General features: G+C 42.5%; 2 protein-coding genes across 2 annotated transcripts; both read right to left on the minus strand.

Moving 5' to 3' along the window:
- Nucleotides 1–1032: 1032 nt before the first annotated feature.
- On the minus strand, nt 1033–20874 carry RNASE4 (ribonuclease A family member 4). Its single transcript, XM_087424284.1, has 2 exons — nt 20778–20874; nt 1033–4714 (listed from the first exon to the last, which is right to left on the minus strand). Exon 2 carries the CDS (start codon nt 4695–4697, stop codon nt 4254–4256), a length of 444 nt encoding a protein of 147 aa, XP_087280410.1. The 5' UTR covers nt 4698–4714; nt 20778–20874; the 3' UTR covers nt 1033–4253.
- Nucleotides 9107–20925, minus strand: ANG (angiogenin). Its single transcript, XM_087424296.1, has 2 exons — nt 20778–20925; nt 9107–9849 (listed from the first exon to the last, which is right to left on the minus strand). The coding sequence occupies exon 2, from the start codon at nt 9829–9831 to the stop codon at nt 9391–9393; it is 441 nt and encodes a 146-aa protein (XP_087280422.1). The 5' UTR covers nt 9832–9849; nt 20778–20925; the 3' UTR covers nt 9107–9390.
- Between the last annotated feature and the right edge of the window lie 392 nt (nt 20926–21317).

The following is a 21317-nucleotide window of genomic DNA, read 5'->3' on the forward strand; positions in this document are numbered from 1 at the left end:
TGTTATCTTTTATTATTAATAACATAATTCAAACCTGCCTTAACTATTTCAACCAGAGAGAAATGGAATATAAGTATTTCAAAGAAAAAAAAAAAAGACAATGTATTAGTTACTTTTAGACAACTGGCTTTGGATTAATTTCTGAAGTCCCAGTAAAGCCACATTTAGGCATAAATACACTTGCACCCTCATAATTCTCCAATTCCTAAGTCTAGTTCTAATGGTCTTTCTTGCTCACTCTCTCTCTCTTTCTCTCAGGGAGGTCCAACACTTGGGAGGAAGTTAAGGAAAGGACATGACAGTAGACTTTCTCTGGAAGTTACATATTGAGAGAATTCCCAGAACGATCATATACAATCAAAATACCACCAGGCAATCAAACATAATAAGGAACACCTAAGAGTTTCAGTTATGCTATCTGCATTATAGTAGGAATGACGGGTGTTAAAAACGAGAATTCATGGGCCGGCCCCGTGGCTTAGCGGTTAAGTGCGCCCACTCTGCTGCTGGCTGCCCGGGTCTGGATCTTGGTCGCGCACTGACGCACCGCTTCTTCGGCCATGCTGAGGCCGTGTCCCACATACAGCAACTAGAAGCATGTGCAGCTATGACATACAACTATCTACTCGGGCCTTGGGGGAAAAAATAAGTAAATAAAACAAAAAACAAAAAACAAACCAGAATTCAACTGAGTAAATTTTAAAGATCTTATTGGCTTTATTCAACCATTCATGAATCCTTTCTGCCTATAAAAGTCTTTCATTTTGTACAGCTCCTGGGATCTCCTTTCTATTTGCTAAATCGGCTGCCGCTGGATTCGTGAATTGTTGAATAAAGCCATCCTTGCTGTTTGTGTTAGTCTCAGCCTATCGATAGTGATGCTATCAGCTAGAAATGTCTGGGGACACTCATCTGGGTTTGTACTACTTGTGGGGAGCCCCTATAGACATTTCCCCAACCAGAGCCAATGTTGGACTGGCCCTTGTGGTTTTTATTATGATTGCAAGATGCATCTCAGCAACAACCATCAGGGAACTTTGAAAAATCAAGGTTTATTACTCACATTACTTAGATGGTACACGGAATGCCTGGGGCCGCACAGTGAAGTATGGGGGTAAGAACATAGATCTGGGGTTATGCCTTTATTGGGGTCAAGGGTGGGATGCCTAGAGTTTCGAGGGTTCATTCTTTATTGGTGAATTTAAAACACAAGAATGAGAAAGTGCAAGAAAGAAAAAGCAGAGTCATTCAAATGGTCAGTTGTCTAGGTCACCCAGGACTAAAAGGGGAATTTCATAGGTTGGGTGGCTTGAATCTTTATCTAGCGTGTGGCTGGCAATGTGTTTAATTGAGATGTCTTTGAAATGGATGCCTTGGTAATCAAAATTTTAATGTCAGCACTTACATTACAATCAAAAAAGCTAATTGTCAGGAACTTACATTACACTTGCCAACACTGATTATTATTTTTTTAATGATAGCTATCTTAACAGATGAGAGGTGATATCTCATTGTGGCTTTGATTTGCTTTTCCCTGACAATTAGTAATTTTGAATGGATAAAGAAAGTGTGGTATATACATACAATGGCATGTTATTCAGCCATTAAAAAGAAAGAAATCTTGCTATTTGTGACAACATGAATGGACCTGCAGAACATTATGCTAAGTAAAATAAGCCAGACAGAGAAGGACAAATACTGTCTGATTTCACTTATATGTGGAATCTAAAATAATCAAACTCATAGAAGCAGAGTACAATGGTGGTAACTAGGGGCTGGAGGGAGGGGAAACGCGGAGATGTTGGTCAAGGGGTACGAAGTTTCAGTTATGCAACTGAAACCGGCAGTTAGCTATTGGTGATTAAGTAGCTAAGAAATAAAGTTTTGTTTTTCCTTTTTGCAATTATTGGTTATAGCTTTTAGCTGTTTACCCACCCATTGTTAACTGTGCTCTTTAGGCAATATGCTATCTGACTCCCTGTAAATAACATCTCTCTGGAGCCTGGATCACCAGGGTAATGGGTGTTTGAGCTGTTTTTCAGGAACTAGAACCCCTTGTCCACTTCAGGCCAGTTGAGACCACCAACCCATCAACTGGGTCCACACAGATGTCCAATAAGATACTTTTGACATCAAGAGGCTAAAAACTCCACCCTCAGGTCACGCTGACGCTGCCATTTTGTGAACATTCGTCCTATGAAGAGGCATGGAGTCTGACTACGCTTGTGCAGATCATCACCTCACCTCTCCTCACCTCCAATCGTCTATCTCCATATTTCAGACCACCTTGTTCCCTACCCCATAAATATCCCTGAGACCCCATTATCGGGGAGGCAGATTTGAGACTTGTTCTCCCGTTTTCCTCACTTGGCTGCCTTGTGATTAAACCTTCTTTCTGCTGCAATCTCGTCGTCTTGGTGTTTGGCTTTCCGGGCGACGGCCAAAAACGAACCTGGTTTGGTAACACAACTGAATAAGTACTGGAGATCTAATGGATAACATAGTGACTATACGCATGTTAAAACAAGATAACAGGACCCAAATAGAGCTGCTTATGCCAAGCCCCACATCACCAAGAAGCAGCTTAACTTAATTACAGTTTTAGCTCTCCAAGAAATGGAATCTTAACCAGTCAGTCAGGAATCCCCTGATCAGCACTAGCTAGGTAATCTGCCTGATAGACCCCTGCCATCCCCTAAAGGAAAGTGACCTTGCCATAACAAACCCACTTTTTTGCCTAGCATAACTTCCTTGCTCCTACTCCCTTCTGCCTATAGAAGTCTTTCATTTTGTACAGCTTCTTGGAGCTCCTTTTTATCTGCTAGATTTGATGCTGCCTGATTCATGAACCATTGAATAAGGCCAATAAGATCTTAAAAATTTACTCAGTTGAATTTTGTTTTTTAATAGGTAGCAATATAGTCCTGTATACTTGAAATTAGCTCACAGGGTAAACCCTAAGTGTTTTCACCACACATAGAAGGGTAACCCTAGGAGGTCATAGGTATGTTAATTAGCTTGATTATAGTGATTATTTTACAATGTATATGTATACCAAATCAAGTCATACACTTTAAATATAAATAATAGATATCTGCTGTAATTGAAAGGTTTTTGGTTTAGTCACACACAAACATTCACACACACTTTCCTTCTTTAGCAGCTCGCATCTTCATACATCTCTGTTGTCCAATTTGCTTGTAAATATTCAAAGAGAGAAGGGAAGGTGTGAGAATTATCTTTGAGAGGAATCATTCCCTCTGGAGTAAATGAGACAAAGTTTTCTGTGTCATGTCCATCGATCTGATAGGCATTAGTCTTGGACCAGAATTTATGAGGATATTAAGGTGTATGCATGTTTATAAACTAGAGAAGAATTAAAAGAGGATAGGAGAACAAAAAAGAATAGGAGAAAAAGAAATAATCCCCCACACAAGAACCTTAGCACAGTTTTCTCAGATATGTGCAGTTTAAGTCCTTTACTATAAGGAAAACATGAAATATCTTTCATTCAGGAAGAGGGAATGATTCTTAATGATCTAGTGTATTTTTAATACTTTGACTTACGAGGGTGATTCAACAGTTTGAGAAGAGAAAAAGAAAATTCCTTGTATCATTTCTTGATCTTATTAGATCCAAACACAACAAAATTGCCAAATTATACAGATAGAGCTCTTGTTTTGCCAGTACATATTTCCAAATTTTTAATGCTTCCCCCAACAGCTGAGTTTTGGGCATAACAAAAAAAAAGATAGTTTCAAAATACTCCTTGTAATGAAGTGGAAAATACCCTAGATTAGTAGCCAGTTAAACTGGATTTTTGTCTCAGCATTTCCACTAACTTCATGGTCTTTAGCAGATCCCTTGACTTCAGGTTAGTATATATAACAATATCAGCAGCAGCGTTACAGGGGTACTGTGGCGTTAAAATGAAAAAATTTAGACGAAAGCACTTTGAATTGCTTGAAATGCTATAGAAATAAAAATAATGACTAAATTCCAAAGGAAAGGATTTGAGAGAGCTAAGTTGACTAGTATTATAAAAGGAAGCTTATTATAGAAAAGCCCAGACTTCTTATAGGTTTATGTCTCCACTTCTCTGTGATTTTATTTAACAGAATGGGTATATAGAGAAAAAGAATAAGAAATAAGCAGAGGAGACAGAGCCTGGACAGCTCAAATGCTTTACTCATTGCTATTCAAGGAGTAAGTGAAAGGCCAACTGCTGGGCCATAACCCCTGACAGGTGGCGTCTATCTATCAAAGTGCACAGGCACCTCTGGGTTACCCTCACAGGCAACGACAATACGCCTAGTTCTGGCGATGGCCCGATATCTGCAATTGGGAGCCCTGGAACTTCCTGTCTCCCTGCAGTCTGTGACCTTCATTACACGCTCATGGCAGTTCATCCTGCCATTCTTGCACTGGATACTGGTGGTGCTGCAGATACTACGAATGTTCCAGATGTCTTCATGGATGAAGGTGTTGAAGGGCTTGCACTGATAGAGAGTCATCTTCCGTCTTTGCATCATCAAGTTGCAGTAGCGATCACTGCCATCTCTCACCCCAGGGTCCACGTGTTGCCGCAGGAATCGTTGGTACATGTCATCCTGGCCATAGGAGGGCTGTACCAGCACCAGCCCCAGCAGGGTCAGCAGCAAGAGCAGAAGCAATGAATGGCTCCTCTGGAGAGACATTGCTCCCTTGGAGGTGCCTAGGGAGAAACCAAGGGGCAGGAGAAAGGATGGTAAGAATTGGGCACTGCAGAGAGGTGTTGAGAATGGCAAGCTGACATTTCTCAGCTCTGTAGTCTCCTCTTTCCTCCTTGTTGTATGTACCATCTGCCCACTCTTTTCTGCTCACAACTTTTCCCACTCTTGCTTGCCCAAGAGTGAATAGTTTGCAAATATGGTCTTCTCTGAAAGCAAGAGCCTTTCTCTTTTCTAGAGAAGTTGCTATAGCCAATGACCCAGGGCAGAGACTGACTGGTTGGCTGTCCAGGTATATATGGCCTATATGGTCAGGGTTTGAAAAGGGGAGAAAAGGAAAATCTAAATGAAACTGGAGTTGTCTGTCTCTTGAGATAATTCTCCAGTCGTGCGATCTTTGGAGAATGTTTGGTTCTCTGGAGACTCAGATTCCCAAAAGTTTGGATAGACTCTGTCAAAGAAAGCTTAGGAACTCATTTTAATTCCTTATATCTGGGAATTGAGGAAGGCAGCACAAAGAGGATAGAATAACATTCAGCCTTTCCTCTCATGTGGCTATTCTTCTAAAGGTATTAAAATCAAGCCCTTTTGGAAATCTTGTTAATCTCATAAAAAACAAAACCAAAAACAGAGCACCCACCACAGTGCTTTGAAGATAGTAAATGTTGGTTGAAGGAGATAATAAATGCACTAAGCAGGCTAATGAACAAATGAAATGAAATGGGTACAGAGAGTGAAGGTGTTTCCCAGGCTTGTGGAGTTGACTGATAAGAAAAGCTAAGAAACATTTAAAAAATAAATCTAAGCAGCACAATCTCCACAACAGAAGACTTGGACTGTGTCTTTTTTCCTTGCTCTTTCTATGCACAACCTAAAAAACCAGGCCCTGGTGATATATTCCATTGTCATCATCTATCCTCGATGCTCTGCCTGTCTTGCCAATGGCTGTCGGTAGTTGTCTGTCTTCTCTAGTTGCAGGATCGTTGTGTTGGCACCTCTTGGCAGTAGAAAATAAACATATGTTTAACAGAGTTAAAAAACAAAGAAACAAAAAACTTCCAGAGCAACAACAAAGAAAGCATTGTCATGTACATTCAGAACACTGCTTTTGTTGACTGAAGAAAGGAATCCAGGCCTATCTGCTAAAATCTGTGCTCCTTCCACTTCCTCTGCTGCCTCTCTCATCCCTCTTTCCCAAATATCCAGGCTATTAAAGACGTCTATGCTCAGAGTTGCTTCTCTAGCATCAGAGTTTAACCAGGGGCGGAACAGAGTGGCAGTGGAGGTGGATCACTCACCAACACCAACTAGCCAGATGCTGCCATCTGGCTGCCACTCCTGGGATTGACGTGAACTCATGAACTGAATCCACCTGCCTCTTGAGTGAGGCAGGGCTAACTCACTAGAGCAAAGAAAACTATCACCCTGATTCGACAGGAAGTGAGCAACCCAACGTGCAGCAAGGAGAATTTTTTGAGAGTCAGACAGGCCCATACCTACATGTGCAGTCCAACGGCTGGCCCCAGCTGAACTCCTGGGTTTGATGTCTATGGCTACTACGTTCCTTTGTTTTCAAAGATGTGGCTTCATAATAGCAGATCACACTGAGTGACTGAAATGGCTGATGAGGGACTGCAATTTGTTCCACCTAAAGCCTATCCTTTGGTTGGTGATAATGACCAGTATCAAAAAAACTTGATTATTTTAAATACCACCTCCTACATTCACAGCCACCTTTTGCCTGCGCACAGAAAGATATAAAGCTCTATGTCACATTCCTGTGACTGCAGCTGTAGATACAAGATGTGGAGTTAGGAAGAGAGGGAAGTGAAGGGGTTACGCAAAGAAGGGTGGCAGGGAGAAATGATGCTTGACTTACTCCTCACCCCAAGACCAATGGATACACCTTCTGAAGGTACACTTAGCACTTAGGTAATAGCTTCACTACAACAATGTCCTTCGGGTTGTTTTTCCCAAATCTAATCTTGCACCTCTAATCTTGCACAGTTCTGTCTACTTTTTCTCATCCTGGTTCTTTGTGACCAAGAATGTGGTTTAGCAAGATAACTGGCTACAGAGGAGACTTAAACTATTCATGCAGAGCAAACCCATGGCTTCAGCCACACTTACCAACTGATTTAACAAGACATGGAAAAATATTTGCAAAAAGAAAAGTCCAATGTAGACATCAATGGGTGCATCTCAAGGCTTCAGCTATAGCAGAAAATGAAACGATTCCTTAATCAACCTAACACATACTTTTTGGTCAGAGCTTGCCCCAAAGGCTTTCTCCATTGCACCACATTCACACTCAATAAGAACTTCTTATGATACTGTGATCCCAAAGACCTAGCTCTGCCACACTAAATTTGTGACCTTGGGAAAATTACTTAACGTCTCTCGGCATATTTCCTCATAAGTAAAATGAGCATAATAATAATACCTACCTTTTAGGGATGTTATGAAGAATAAATGGTAAAATCAATGCGAAGTGCTGATCACAATGCCTAGCCCATGGTAAGTGTTCAGTAAATGTTGGCAGTTATCATTTTTATAATTTTCATTTTTATTGGTTTCCTTTGCATCCTTCAGTCTGATAAAATAATGAATGACTACACCAAATTGCATATATTATCGACCCCCACTTTATTTTGTAGAGTACCTGTATTCCTCAAAAATTAGAAGGCTGTTACTAAGCTGAAATATCTCAGCTACTAGGATTTATGCTGTGTCCCTAGAGAAATTTTTTCTCTCCAAATTGCATGGAATTTTCTGCCTTGCATTTCACCACTCTTCAAAGGACTTGACATTTTAGGGTTTTTCTTCTCTTTTCCTCGCAAAGTCAACAAAGCACAGATGACCAGAACTTCAATTCCACAAATGATTCGCTTGAGATAAAATGACTTGTCTGTGACTTGACATTTCATTCTAAACAGCTTTTGGTTGTGAGAGAAAAAGAGACCCAGCACAAAAAGCACTCAGATTGGCTACCCAGCTGCTAGCTCCATCAGCAGGCTGGGAAGCACCCCCACCCCACTGCTATGTGACTTCTTAGGAAATAGTCATTTGCCCTAACACCAGAGCAGCGTATGCAATGATAATGCTCTAAGCAGGTGTTTGGAGAAGATGTGAGTTTTCACAGCTATGGCATGATCAATATAATAACAGTCCCTGCCTTTGACCTTCCCCATCAAGACTTTGAGTGGGGCAATGATCTGTATGAAGTCACTTTGCCTCATATCAGGGAGGTAGTACTGGTGGGAGAACCTGAGAAAAGGGTCCAAACACTCTACCAAAAACTGAAACTTTCTCACTTCCTAAGGGGTTTTGAGATTTTATAAGGCAGATTTTCTAATACGAGAGGTTTGGAAAACTCTTTTGCTTACTTTCTTAGGAAATGACGGTGTTTTCAACTTTGAAATAGATTAACTCAAGGCGGACAGATTCACATGCTGAGTGTGCAGCAGTAAGCCACTTCTCCATCCCTTCCTCCATAAATTTGAGTACTTTCAGTGAGGCTGGGCTCCCAGGTGGCACCTGGACACTGGTCTATAACCCAGGTATTGAGGAACCAGGGCTTTTGGCCCATTTCAGGGCAATGTGAGCAGCAGGAGAGGCCACCGTGGGAATACTGTAACCATACAGTCATATATTCACGAGACGGCAAAACTAGTGATTTATAATTGTAATTTTTAACTACATTCTAAATAAAATATCCAGGCACCTGTTGATGGGAATTGGGTAACAGGAAGTTAACCACTGAACCCGTGCTTTGATTAGTATATTTTACAAAGAGAGTGTCTGTTAACCTAAGTTTATGTTTACTTGAAAATAAATCCAGTTGAAGAAGAATGCGGGATAAGCTTGGAGTGTCTCTATGACTTCTCTAAGATCTCGCGGTTGCCAGACATCAGCTGATAAAGTAAAAGATTAGAGAAAATAATGTCAAGTAATCAAATTTTTTGATCTTTATATAAAATAACCACGAGAATATCCTGGGAGCATTCCATTCAAAGCAACACGAAAATTACCTCCTGCTTAAGACAAGAGGTGTCCACCCTAAATGGATTTTGGTATTCATGCAGGATTACATGTGTGTGCATGTGTTTGCATGTGTGCATGTTTGTGTGTGCATGTGTGTGACAGAGGGAGAGAGAGACAGTGAGAGTGTAATTAATCTGTTGCTATTAAGTTCTAAACTCTTCTCCTTAAGGTTTAACATTTGTAAAAGCAATATTGGCTTATTATTTGACAGCAAAAATAATTTGCCCCTCCTGAAAACTCTTCTTAGGGGCCACGAGTCCTGGAATTTTGCCAGCTCTCTTTGTAAGATGAATTTAACATCCTTACCTTCACAGAAAGTGAAGTCCACCTCCCTACTGACTGATAAGGAACTGACTGATAAAGAAAAAGGCATTTCTATTCCATCCAATCTTCTCAGGAGACAGCTGAGTAGAGAAAATGGGGAAAGATCAATAGGCCAAGAATCAGTGAGAAGACTTTGATTCTTACCAATTTCAGAGACATTTTTATTTATTAAACATATTGTAAAACAGCAAAAGATCCGAGCAGCTCATTTTCTAGGCCCCTGGCAATGAATGTTGCCACCACTGTTCTGGGGTGGGGAAGGGAAATGGCAAGGAAAGGAGAGCAGAGCCAGCTCTGGGCAGTGTCGTGCAAGTTATGGACGGAAAAAGGACTCGTCAAAGTGGACAGGCAAGCCATTTTCACAGGCCACAACAATGTTTCTGTACCCTGGTGTGGCTCTGTACCGGCATGGAGGCCGGGGGGACCCTCCTACATGCTTGCAAGTGGTGACCTGGAAAGGAGTCTTGCTTATTCTCAAATTTCCGTTATAAGTCTCTCCATTCTTATCTCCACAGATGGCCTTGATGCCTGTCTTCTTGCCATGAATAAAGGTGTTGGTGTCTTTGCAGGGTGTGGTCAGGCCTCGTCTCACCATCATGCTTTCACAGTATCTGTCATTCCGGCCCGTTGGTTTGGCATCATAGTGCTTGGTCAGGAAATCTCTGTACCTGATGTCATCCTGAGCCAGGGTCAGTGGGGTCAGACCCAGACCCAGCACGAAGACCAACAACAGCGGGCCCAGGCCCATCATCATCTCTTCCAACAAAGGCTCCTGCCAAGGGCAAAAGGAGGCATGGTAGGGGCAAAGAACAGCATTGCCAAATGAGGCTAAAACGACAGGGACTTTTCTCTCTGACAGGGTATCAGGAGTCAGGTATCCTCAGTCACCTAATTACATCTTTTCTTTTCCCTTCCCGTTAATCTCACACCTCTTGTCAGCCATTCCTTTGGAAAGCCTATTTAAAAGTTTCCTGAACACAACTTCCAGCCCCAACCATTCTTTCCTATCCCTTAAGGATCACTGAGTATTTATCTATCAGTCATAGCATTATAAAATCCACTCACGTTCTTTAATTCATTTATTAATTAATTTAATAACAAACATAAGCCCCTACTGGGTACCAGGCACCGTGCTAGGTCCTGGAACACAAAGACCATTAAGACACACCAAATGCCTCCCTAAAAGAGGATGTAGCATCCATGGGGAAGAGGAGGGAGCTCTCATTTACTGAGATGAGACCGTAAGATAGGAGCTGGGAGCTATGAAGAAGAGGGACTTGTAGGGAACCCTGAACCCAGGGAAGGGTAAATCAGAGGATTGTTGAAGACAGGATTCCAGGTACTCAAGTCAGTTAGGCAGCTGGCTGTGAGGAGAGCACTGAGAGCAGTTTCACCTGGAGGTGAAGGGAGGCAGACCTTCTTCCCCAAGAAGTAGGTGGTTCGTGGCCAAAGGTGGAATTAGGATGTATTATTTAGAAAGAACAGGGAGGAACATGGAAGAATCCATGTAATGCTTGAAAGTGGGTCTGGGGTCAACTCTTACAGAGGACTGGAGGAAGGGGAATTCAAGCTTATTCTTAGGAGCTTCTTGAATTGGGAACAATTTGGATTATTCTCAGAGAATATTTTCTAGTTCTCCCAGCAGATGTACATAGACTGTTAGACAACAGGCAAATGATGTTACTATGTGGTAAACAAACAAACAAACAAAAAACTCCTTAGATCTTTTCATCAAATGAAAGACCTTACAATTTGCTGTAATGATTTCTTAACATCTTTCTCAAAAGAAGAAGAAGAAAGAGAAAAAAAAGATCGCTGCCATCATCTCTCAAGAGCTGTCAATCTGAAACTGTAGAACTCACACATCCCAGGGGTGGTGTGTCACAGACATTCAGACACATCAATAGGGTAAATATGGTGCCTCTTCCTGGAGCATGATTTTAACTTAATGGATAATTAAAAATAGAATTAAACAAGTACAGATTACAACAAAATAGAAAAAAAATTCTTATAAACTTTTAAGATTTTATTTCTTAAGAAATTTGAAGACTTTAGAATTGAAATATATTTGGTGTTTGCAGCAGGCAGTTTCTAACTACCCCTTTAGTTCTTTGGAGAAAACTTTAAGGAACATGCAGAGCCTTTAAAAACCACAAAGTCCTGCCCCACATTATATCAAATATATATGAATGCCCCCACATCCAGCAATAAAAATGACTTTTCACTATAAATTTGACACCGATTTTTGTTTTTCAAATTATTTGTCTATGAGTAATTCATTTAATTCATGATTGCCTATGATTTCTTGGCAATCATTGTCCATACTGAGAAATTCTTAAAATGGGAGAAAAATTTGACCCTCAAAATATTCTCAAATGTCATATAATTCTTATGAATCCTAAATTTAAAAATAAATGATATATTTTCATAAACATTTGATTAATTATTATCAATTTTTTATTTTGAGCTTTCCTTGTGTGTAAGTCAATAAACATTATTTTCACATCAAATGTTTTTTCAGCCCTTAAAGAGGTCATGGGTCCTAGTACTAAGCCTGTAGTGTTGCTCAACAGCCCTGGGCGTATGATGGTGAATCTAGAAAGACAGGGGAATCCAGGGTTCTGCTGGTTACATGGGAAGGCATGTGACACTGAGCAAAGGGAGCGCTCTTTCTCATCAGCATTTGGTATTGATCCACCTTGTCTGTTTCATAATAACTGTAGACAAATTTGGTACACTGCTGAAGAATACCAAACTACACATTAAAAATTTTTTTGGTCATTCCACAAAACTGAAATAAATAGCAGATGAAAAGTTTTCCATTAAGCACAGAGTATAATTTATAATAGAATCAAGTGAAAGTGTGTTCTTGGGAGTTTAGCAAGAACGTGGTACATGATTGCAGAGGGGAGAGCCACCCCTAAAAGAATGACAAGTATTCCTACATGTCTGCTGCTCCAACACAGCTGCTGGGCCGCCGTGCTACCCATTTGCCACGCTCTTTACATTTACATTGTGCTTTTCAGTCTCCTGGATGTGTTTTCTTTCTAGTTTTTTGGAAAATCTCATCAAAGTTTTATTGATTTGAAATCAATTAAATCTCTTTCTCTGCAATGGGCAAATATTGCCTTCTAATGTCAAAGACAATTGTAGAATCGCAGGTTTTCAAGATCGGAAGGGACCTTAGAGGTCACACAGTAAACACCTCTCTTCCAAACAAGGCCAGAATCCCAGAGTCTAAACACTAGGAAATAGAACTAGAGCTGGCGGTACTCAAAAGAGTCAGTAGGTGGCAGTGGTGGATAGGAAGGTTGCCAACGTCTTCCATATTGCAGAGAAGAGAGTGGGTCCTTTGTAGGACATCCCAGTGCTGTACAGGTGGTGGGGACATTGCTGTTTACGGAAGGGAGAGTGAGCTGGCAGGTCTGTCCAGAGTCTCTGTCCAAATACTCTATGCTTTAGATATTAAAACCAAGGACACCTCACTAGATACAAGTGTCAAAGCAAAGTCATAAAGCTCAGAATCTGCCCACAAGAATATCACAAAATAAAGATTTCCGTGTTGTCAGTTTTCACAGATGCCATTTCCAAGCCATCATCTGCATGATCTTGGGCAAACAATTACCTGTTTACTTGTCAGTGTTTCCTACTGGTGTATAATCTACAGGAAGGCAGAACCCATATTATTCACCTTTAATCACAGTGTCTGCCTCATGGGAGACCCTCAATATTATTTTTTAATGACTGATTCCATTTTCCTCTCCAGGCCTAAATTTGTTCATCTATAAAAAGAGAGATTTGCTAACTCTAAAAGTCTGCAATTCCATGGTTCTCATTAAGCGTAAGAGAGCCTTTTCTGCTTTCACTGGCAAAAGTCCAGTGACCATGGAATTGCAGAGACAAGTTTGTATAAGTTTAGTTGGTGGTATAGGGCACCAGCTGGAAGAAATAGATGACAGGCTGACCTGTGGCCCAATCTCACTGAAATGCATCATCCCTTAAGGCTCTGCATATAAGCCAAGCCCACAGACCACCTCTAGTTAAGGCACAGGACCGACACCACATAGGGGCTTCACATCCTAAAAAGCCACTTGCTCATTGTAGGTTGAAGGCCCTCACGTCCCAGTCTGGAAAGGTAAGGGAGTATCTTTGTTTCTGATTTTCAGAATTTGCACACTCATTCTGTAACAACTCAGCTAAGGTTTGCTCAGGCTTATTGTAATCTTGACTCCCTAAGACATCCAGAAACGAAATCCCAGCAAGCACATACCATGGCCACCAGTGTCTAACGTCTGCTCCCCTACTCACAACTTCCTCACTCATATACTCAATTCTAAATTCCCCCCAAAGACAGGTAAAGTGGAACTGGAAGAAAATAAGTAAGACACATATTATTTTGGGTGCAGAAGTGAATCTGCCTAGGCCAAGGTGCAGAGCCTCACATCTGGTGGTCAGACTCATTCACATATATCCTTCTACCTCCAAGCACGTAACTGTCAGTCAGCTTATTGTCAGTGGAATTTGTCCCAACTGTTCTTTAGACTAACTAACCTCTGTCTCAAAGCAATCCCTTAGTCTTCACAAAAATTAATATTCTCCTCTTCTCTCCTCAGGCAATATCTTGTATTCAAGAGATCCATCAGACTTTATGCACTATGGAGTTAACTTGACAGCTTATGATGAGTACCTATGGTTACAATTACAACATAGTTTCACATTTTTATATGTTCTAGGGCTATATCCCCCAAAGTGAGAGCATGGACACTCAATGCATATTCCTCTCTTTATCTTCTTTCTGGTACACTGGCAGTACCTTCTTTTGATCTTGGGATGTGTTCCACTTTGCTTTCAAAGACCATGCAAAACTTTCTTAAGGAAAGAAATTAGCAGGAAAGGTTACGAGAAAACAGAGATAAAAGCATACTTTCTGTTTCTTTCCTTGTCAAGCCACATACAATGCCTGTATCCAGGGGCGCCCCAGATGCCCTTCAGCAAATGGGTTCCCCAGGTCTCTGGGGATTTTATCACAATTGAAGAATCCCTCCTAAACCTCCCAGTCTCATTAATTTCCCTTTATTCACATACAGACTATCCCAAAAGAAATTTGTTTTCATTTTAAACTTTAGAATCTGATTCATTTTCTTCTTCATTCATGAGCTTGGGCCCAGAGACTTTAAAAGGGAGAAAATGGTTTCATTGAAATGGATCGATGGCTAGAAATAGTACATAGATAAACAAATAGGACAGTAGATTACCCAGGAGGAAGAATCTTACAAAAATCTGGAAGTTTCCCTCCAACTGAAGATGGGTTCCAGCTGTTTGTTCCTGCAGGTGGGTTCCAGCTGTGTGAACATGGAAGTCTCTCCCAGTTCTAATTATATAGTGATCAGACAAACAGGGTGGGGAGACTAGATCTAAAGACCCCCAATCCTGGCAGAGACATGAAAACCAAGGACACTGCTCTTGGACAAACGAGGAGAGTCATTCACCTCTTCCCTGGGCATGACTGGATCAAATATTAACCCATCTAAATGGATTAGAGATTTGTTCTGGAAGGCAAAGTTTGATAAACATGACCTTTTGCCTCAATGCTGCCTTTTTCTGATGTCTGTCGTTCTCACTCTTGCCCATGACAGGAGCGAGGTTTCATTGATCACATGCAATGATCTGGATCCAGAAGACGGCGTTTCTGATATTGCGAGCCACCTCCAAGAACTGCCTTGGAAGAAGCCTGCAGAGTAAGATGTGATCCTCCAGCAGGATACTGTTCCACTGTACTTCTTTTTACCCACAGAATTTGGTTTCATGCAAGGATGCTGAGTAGGTTATTCCATAGATTTCAAAGAACCAGGAAAGCACTTCTAGAGAAGGTTATGTGACAGCTATTAGCACCCTGCCCCTGCCCTCAACCTCCCAGCTACTAACCCTCAGAAATATCCTTGCCATATATTCTAGACTTCTCCTTCTCGTCATCCTTACCTGTTCTACAAGAGACTAACCCTGAGCACTCAATCTTCTGTTCCTTGTAACACAGTTGCAAAATTGATTATCTCCACCATCAATGCAACATTGATATTGCATCTAATCACAAAGTGGATTCATCGCTTGCAAAGAAACAGTGAGCCATAGGTCACCAGGATCACTTATAGATCCTATAGTTTCAAATATCAGGCAGCAGCAGGACACCAACTGTTTCACAGACCCCCAGCAACCACCTACACTGGTGTTGGACCTGGGACAGTGTTATGTTTTTAAAAATCCTCCACCCTCTGTTATCATCCACCCACCTCCAAGTTTTCAGTCTGCCTGTTTTTGAGAAGCTGTCAACTAAAGACAGGCTACCCGCCCGTAAAACAACTGCCCTTGAAATCCTCATCTTCATTATAATAATCAGTGTTACCTTTCATTTTATGCAGCTCTCACATACTTGATTACATTTAACCATCACCAGCGTGAGGTATTATGCAAGTCAGTCTTCTTATGAGGAAACTCCAAGATCACACAGCAGATGAATGGGGCAGTCAGACTTCAAACCCCTTATCTGCAGGGCGAGAATCTTCTCATCTTTCCAGACTCAGCCCGAGCAACGCCTCCTCTGAGTCCTGACTGACCTGCCTCAATCCCACTCCATCCCAGGAGGAGTTGCCCACTTCTTTCTTTGTGGATTTACTGTACCGCCATTGTACACACTTCCATTGAGGCAAGCACGCAGCAGGGGTCCCAAGTTGACAGCCAAAGTTGCATTGACTGTAGACTTGATATGTCTCCCGATGTGTCTGAAAAGCTAGTAAGTCAGCCCCAGCTGAGCTTATTTGTGTAAGAGTCTGTGATGCCCCTGGGAAAGGATTCATCGCAAGAGAAGAACACGATGAGAGGCAGGAGAAAGATGAAAAGGCCATGGAGCAGTGTTGGGCAAGGAGTACAGTATGTGCCAGTCACATCCCCTTCTGACCCAGATTCCCGGGGCCTAGGGAGAGGCAGCTGCAATAAAAACTCGAATAAAAATAAAGGTTGTTTTGTGAAATACCTCTAAGATTCAGAAAGTACACAGCAACCTGGTGTAAAGAAGGTCACTACATGGTTACAGGGGTGGTGTAGGGCGTGGGGCAGGAGGGGAAGTACCTTCCTCCACTTGAGGATTCTGTTAGGACAAATTTGAGGCAAGTCTAGACAAGAGCTAGAACATCAGATCAGACCATTTGCTCTGCCAAAAAGGAAGGGGACACTGCATGTAGGCACCTTCAGACATTCTCAGCAGCGTAGGTCCCTTTGTATGGCAGGGATAGACCTCCCCAGGGAGCTGGACCAAGAAAGAAGTAAATTGCAGCCTCATCGTGTAGGTTGAAAAGGCGAGTTTGCAAGCATGTGTACACCCCTTGGGAACTTCAGGAATGCTCAGAGAAGAACGTGAGCTGATCTGGAGTTCTTATAACATGGGTGGGATTCATCTGGTTTTACTTCAGGTTAGTATAACCTGGGAAACAGGCTGTTAACCATCACTCCTTTGATGATTAATTGACTTCATAATCTTTCCATTAGATGGAACCCTTTGAGAGAAGAATTGTCTTATTCACCTCTACATCCTTAGCGTCTGAAACAGTCACTGACTCCTAGGCCCCAAGTTCTTTTTGTTATCCCTCATTGCTTCTAGGAATGCACCATCTGATCTCACTCTGGAGACCCCACCCATGCAAACTCTCCCGGCTTCTGTGAAAGATGACATGAGTGGAGCCATATTAAAACAGCCAGAGCAGCCATTTGAGAGGAACTGCCTTGCATGTCTTATTTTCTTTATCTTCCAAACTGGACCAAACTGCTAACATTCCAAGCAGTCAGTAAGGACAAGAATTTCCTGTCTGTAAGGACTGATGGAGCTGGACTTTGCTGATGACCAGATTGCTAACCAATCAATGAATTACAAGTCTAGCCTTTGGCTTGATGATTGCATCTCAAGCCTAATCTATGAAGTACAAACTGAGTGTTACCTCATCTAGCACCAATGAACTCTCCTTTAACATAACTCACCTCATCTTCCCTTTTTCCCATAAAAACCCTAAGCCCCTCTGCTGTAATCGGGACACTATTTGAGTTTCTACCTTAATCTGTGCTCCCTGAATTGCAATTCTTTGATCCCAAATAAACGCTTTGCCTCTTAAACTGGATTCTGTTTTTGTAGGTTGACACTTCTCTTAAGGTTGACAGACACAATTGGGTTTGGTAGCAGTTACCAAACAAGGCAGGCCTGATTCCCAGGTAGAGTAGGAAGACTTCCAAGCTTCCTGGGAAAGCTCTGCTTCTAGCTCACTGATAAATCCTGAAAGCCCACTAATATTCCTTTATCTTTAGGGATCGGTCCCCATTCCAATGCAAAAATCTCTAGGAGGGTTAACTCTTTAAACAGCTGTGGGTGATTTAAACATCCTTGGGCATGTGCTTTCGAGCTTATTTTAAGAACAGTTTTTGGTAACTGGAAGGGCCTGAGGATTTAAGGAGGAAGAAAAGTGGGCAGCATGGAAAACCTGAAAAAGGACACACTTCATGTGCTTTTCAGCTGTGGTGGGCACAGTCCTGCCTGAGCTTCACTTTTTTTTTTTCCATATCTTTTTCCCTTTTAGCCTGAGCTAAAAGGAAAAAAAAAAATGTCAGAGGTAGTGAGAAGAGGAACAAGCAAACTGCCACAAACAGCTTTACCCTCAGTACCTGGTGCCTCAGGGTTACTGAAGTCTCTGGAAAGGCAGGGATAGGCATGCCTCTGACCTTTGTTCTGCCAAACACCAACCACCAAAGTTCAAAGCCCTTTAGTTGCAAAGAGAATTAAGGGGACATGGGGCCCAGAGAGTGGGGCCTCTACTGCATCTAACAGAACACCCAAATGCTCACTTTCCTTTTGTGGGCAAACACACTATTTGAGAGTGGTGCCTATTTTAAATTAATCACACATCATCTTTTAAACAGATGCTGAAGAACTGAGTTCTAAAAAGTTATCAACCAGTCATTAGGTCGGGAGGACATCTGCCAGGTCCATTGCAACACCCCCATTGCCTCAGCAGTCCTGGATGATGGAAGCAGCATTCAACCGCCGCAGTCTATGGGGATCAAGATGACTTGATCAACATGACCCTTCTCTGATAAATTGCCTAAAAGCAGAGATAAGGTACTCCACTCCAACATCACATGCGTGCGTGTGCGTGAGCACGCACGCACACACACACACAGAGTCCCATGGCCTGGAACACGGTTCAAGCACCAACTCACACAAACAGACCAGTCTCTGATGCGGGAGTTACACAGTGATGCTGGGGAGCAGCCTCCAGCCTCTGAACACAGCCAGGTCCCCCCTCTGCCTCTGGGATCTCACCCGACAACCTCTGGAGATTTCACAACCGGCCCACACAGTTGACAATGCAAAAACTCAGGTAGGTGAATGGTGAATGGCTGCTTTTGTTCTAATTGTTTTTCTTTTCAGCTTGGCACAATGACGTTATGACGAAATAGAAAATAAGGTTTGGGGGAAAAAAGTTTTACTCTTTCATTAAAATGCATCTAAGTGCTTAGGCATTTGTGTTTCAAAATACAACAAGGAATTATAGTCTATGATTAATGAACATCATATCTCTGTTGGTAATTTTAATACGTATGAAGCAATTGCCAATTGAAAAAAAGTGCTCATATATTTAAAAAAATGTTCTGACGGCCTGAACTTAAAAGTCATTCCCCTTCTCCTGAAATGTTTTTCTATGTCTCTTCTTCAAGCCACTAGTCTCCCTGCACACAGACACAGAAAGCATGAGTTCTCCTTCTAAGGCTCTACTGCTGGTGTACTTTCCCCCTTTATACTGAGGACACGTTTAATTCTGTCCTTAAGACTAATTATAAAATTAGGTGATGGAGGGAAGTGCCTAATCTCTAAGTTCCTTTATAACTCTAACATTTAGGTCTATAAACATGAAACTTATTTAGTGACAGAAGTAATGGTTAAAAGAGGATGAAGCTCACGTGAAAAGAAGGATCATGCCTCGGCCTCCAGGAAGGGGGGGCACTATTTATTGAGAGAGAATCGGGACAAAGTCCTGCTGACATGCCTATATTTCCAAACAAAGATAAAAATTAAACATTCACTTTTCAACAAATTCTGGGCTTTGTGCCCATTCTTTCTTTCCTAGGTATTTTGAGGTGTTCTTCTGAGAGTAACTATTTACAGAAATTGCTCTTTGCTCAAATACAGATTAAATACAAACTTCTAAAGAGGGGTTTCGCTGGCCTGCTTTGATCTACTTTCTTATCTATCTATTTTAATTTATGAATCACACTGGCAAATGTTTCCAACAATAACTTGACAAATCTCTGTTACCTGCTTATAACCTGACATCTGCTCTTTCAACAATAGCCAGAGCCATTCCCCTTCCTGGAATGGTTTTGCCCATCCTCTCTACTAAACTATAGTTCTTCCCCACATTACTGGAGTACCTTCTTTTGTATAAGAGTCATGTTACTAACACCCTGCCACCCAACGCAGTCATAGAATAAGAAAGAGATGGACTTCAGGGACCATCTGTCAATCCCTCATTTTACGGATGAGCAACAGAGAAAGAGAAAGAGAATATGTATTGCCCAAGGAACATCTAGTGTTCCTGGGACTAGAATCTTTCCAATGCACCACACAGCTTTTGTATTCCATACTAGTAATTTCTAGAAAATCAAAGCTAATTTTAAAGGTGCCACTGAAAATTGCTGCTTAAGGGAAACCTACATTGAATATTTCCATAAAGTTCAAAAATATTTCCCTCTCCCTTTTATCTGTAAAAGAGCTGCTTGAAATAAATCGTCTGAAACCAAATTATCCTTCTGCACTAACTAGTTAATAACTGTGTAGTTAAGTAGCTCTTGGAATACCTGAGGCTGCTTCTGGCAAGCTGGCCATGTGCTGCTCAGATAATTATGTCACTTGGGTTTCTAGTGATTACATTTATGACTCCATTATAAGGTTCTTAATGACACAGAGGGAGGGTCTTGGCTCATTTGAGATTTCCCTAGTCCCCAGAACCGTGCTGAAACTGTTTCTACTGTCCTTCCTAAAGAAAGATGTTCTGTTTTGCCTTTGTGTTGTCACCATTTGATGTGCTGTTTCAGAGGAAGAAAGCCGAGGATCCCAACGTTCCAGTAAGAAAGCTTAGAGACGAGTCTGTTGGCAAAGAGTCTCCAAGAATTTCACAACATTGGCTGAGGGTGGGTTAAGGGTGGGGAGACAGAGTAAAGTAAACAAGAAACGAAAACACCAGGCCCCAAATGTCGGTTACGCTGGCACAAACTGGACAAGACCTGCTTCATAAACCTGGAGATCAACCTGGGTACCAAGCAAAGAATCCTTAGTTTTGAGCCTGTGCAGGCCTCCTCGGGTCTCCCTTCAGTCCGCCAATTCTGTGGTCCCCGCTCTGAGCCTAGGTTCCAGGCAGTGGGCGTTGACGCTGCCAACTCTGCTCAGCTGCGGGAAGTAAACATGGGGTGGGAATGCAGAATCGCGAACTCGTACTATTACTGGACTTTTACCTTCCTTCCCATTCCTCAGCTCCCCCAGTCTTGTCCCACAAAAGCCTCCCGGAGGAGCCCCACACTGCCTGTGCTAAGAAGGGACTCCCTCAGCCAAAACACTCTTGATAAAGCCATCGACAGGGAGAAGGAGGAGCAGGAGTGTGAACCCACCTCGGCCTCGGAACAAGGCTGCAGAAACGGTCAGGACAGTGGAAAAAGAAGTTTTTGTTTCTCAGCCGCTTCTTCCTCGCTTATATGATGATGGGGAGCTGGCAGAAAACGCAAAGATGTTCTTTTGAAGCTTGCTTTGGATCCTGCTTGGGGTCAGCGTGCGTGTGTGTGTACACGGACGGGATAGGGGTCTGGCGAGGAGTGGACGCCTGGCGTGCGAGCCTCTCTGTGTTGTTGGGACCCCGCCTGGTTCCCCCGAGGAGGCCCCTTCCGCCTGGACCCGCCTCTGGAGCAGGCGCCACAGCAGCCCCCGCCCCAGGCGCGGCGGGCGGGTCCCAGCCTGGGCCGGGAGCGAGCCTGGAGACCCGAGTCCGACGCGCAGCAGCTGCGGGGACACCGCCCCCGAGGACAGCCGACCACGGGATACCGGCCCCTGCTCCCAGAAGCGAGGCAGCCCCCCCGAGGCGTCCGCAGGCGAAGAGTCCAGGAAGCCAGGCAGTTTCGTCCCGCATAGGTCCTCAGCCCCATCTCCCATCTGTT

This window comes from Ceratotherium simum, chromosome 3 (assembly GCF_057802395.1).
Source record: "Ceratotherium simum simum isolate JZ-2026a chromosome 3, ASM5780239v1, whole genome shotgun sequence".
Taxonomy (NCBI): domain Eukaryota; kingdom Metazoa; phylum Chordata; class Mammalia; order Perissodactyla; family Rhinocerotidae; genus Ceratotherium; species Ceratotherium simum.

Coding starts and splice junctions, on each gene's coding strand:
- RNASE4 (XM_087424284.1), bottom strand. CDS start 4,697: ATGTCTCTCCAGAGGAGCCATTCATTGCTTCTGCTCTTGCTGCTGACC.
- ANG (XM_087424296.1), bottom strand. CDS start 9,831: ATGATGATGGGCCTGGGCCCGCTGTTGTTGGTCTTCGTGCTGGGTCTG.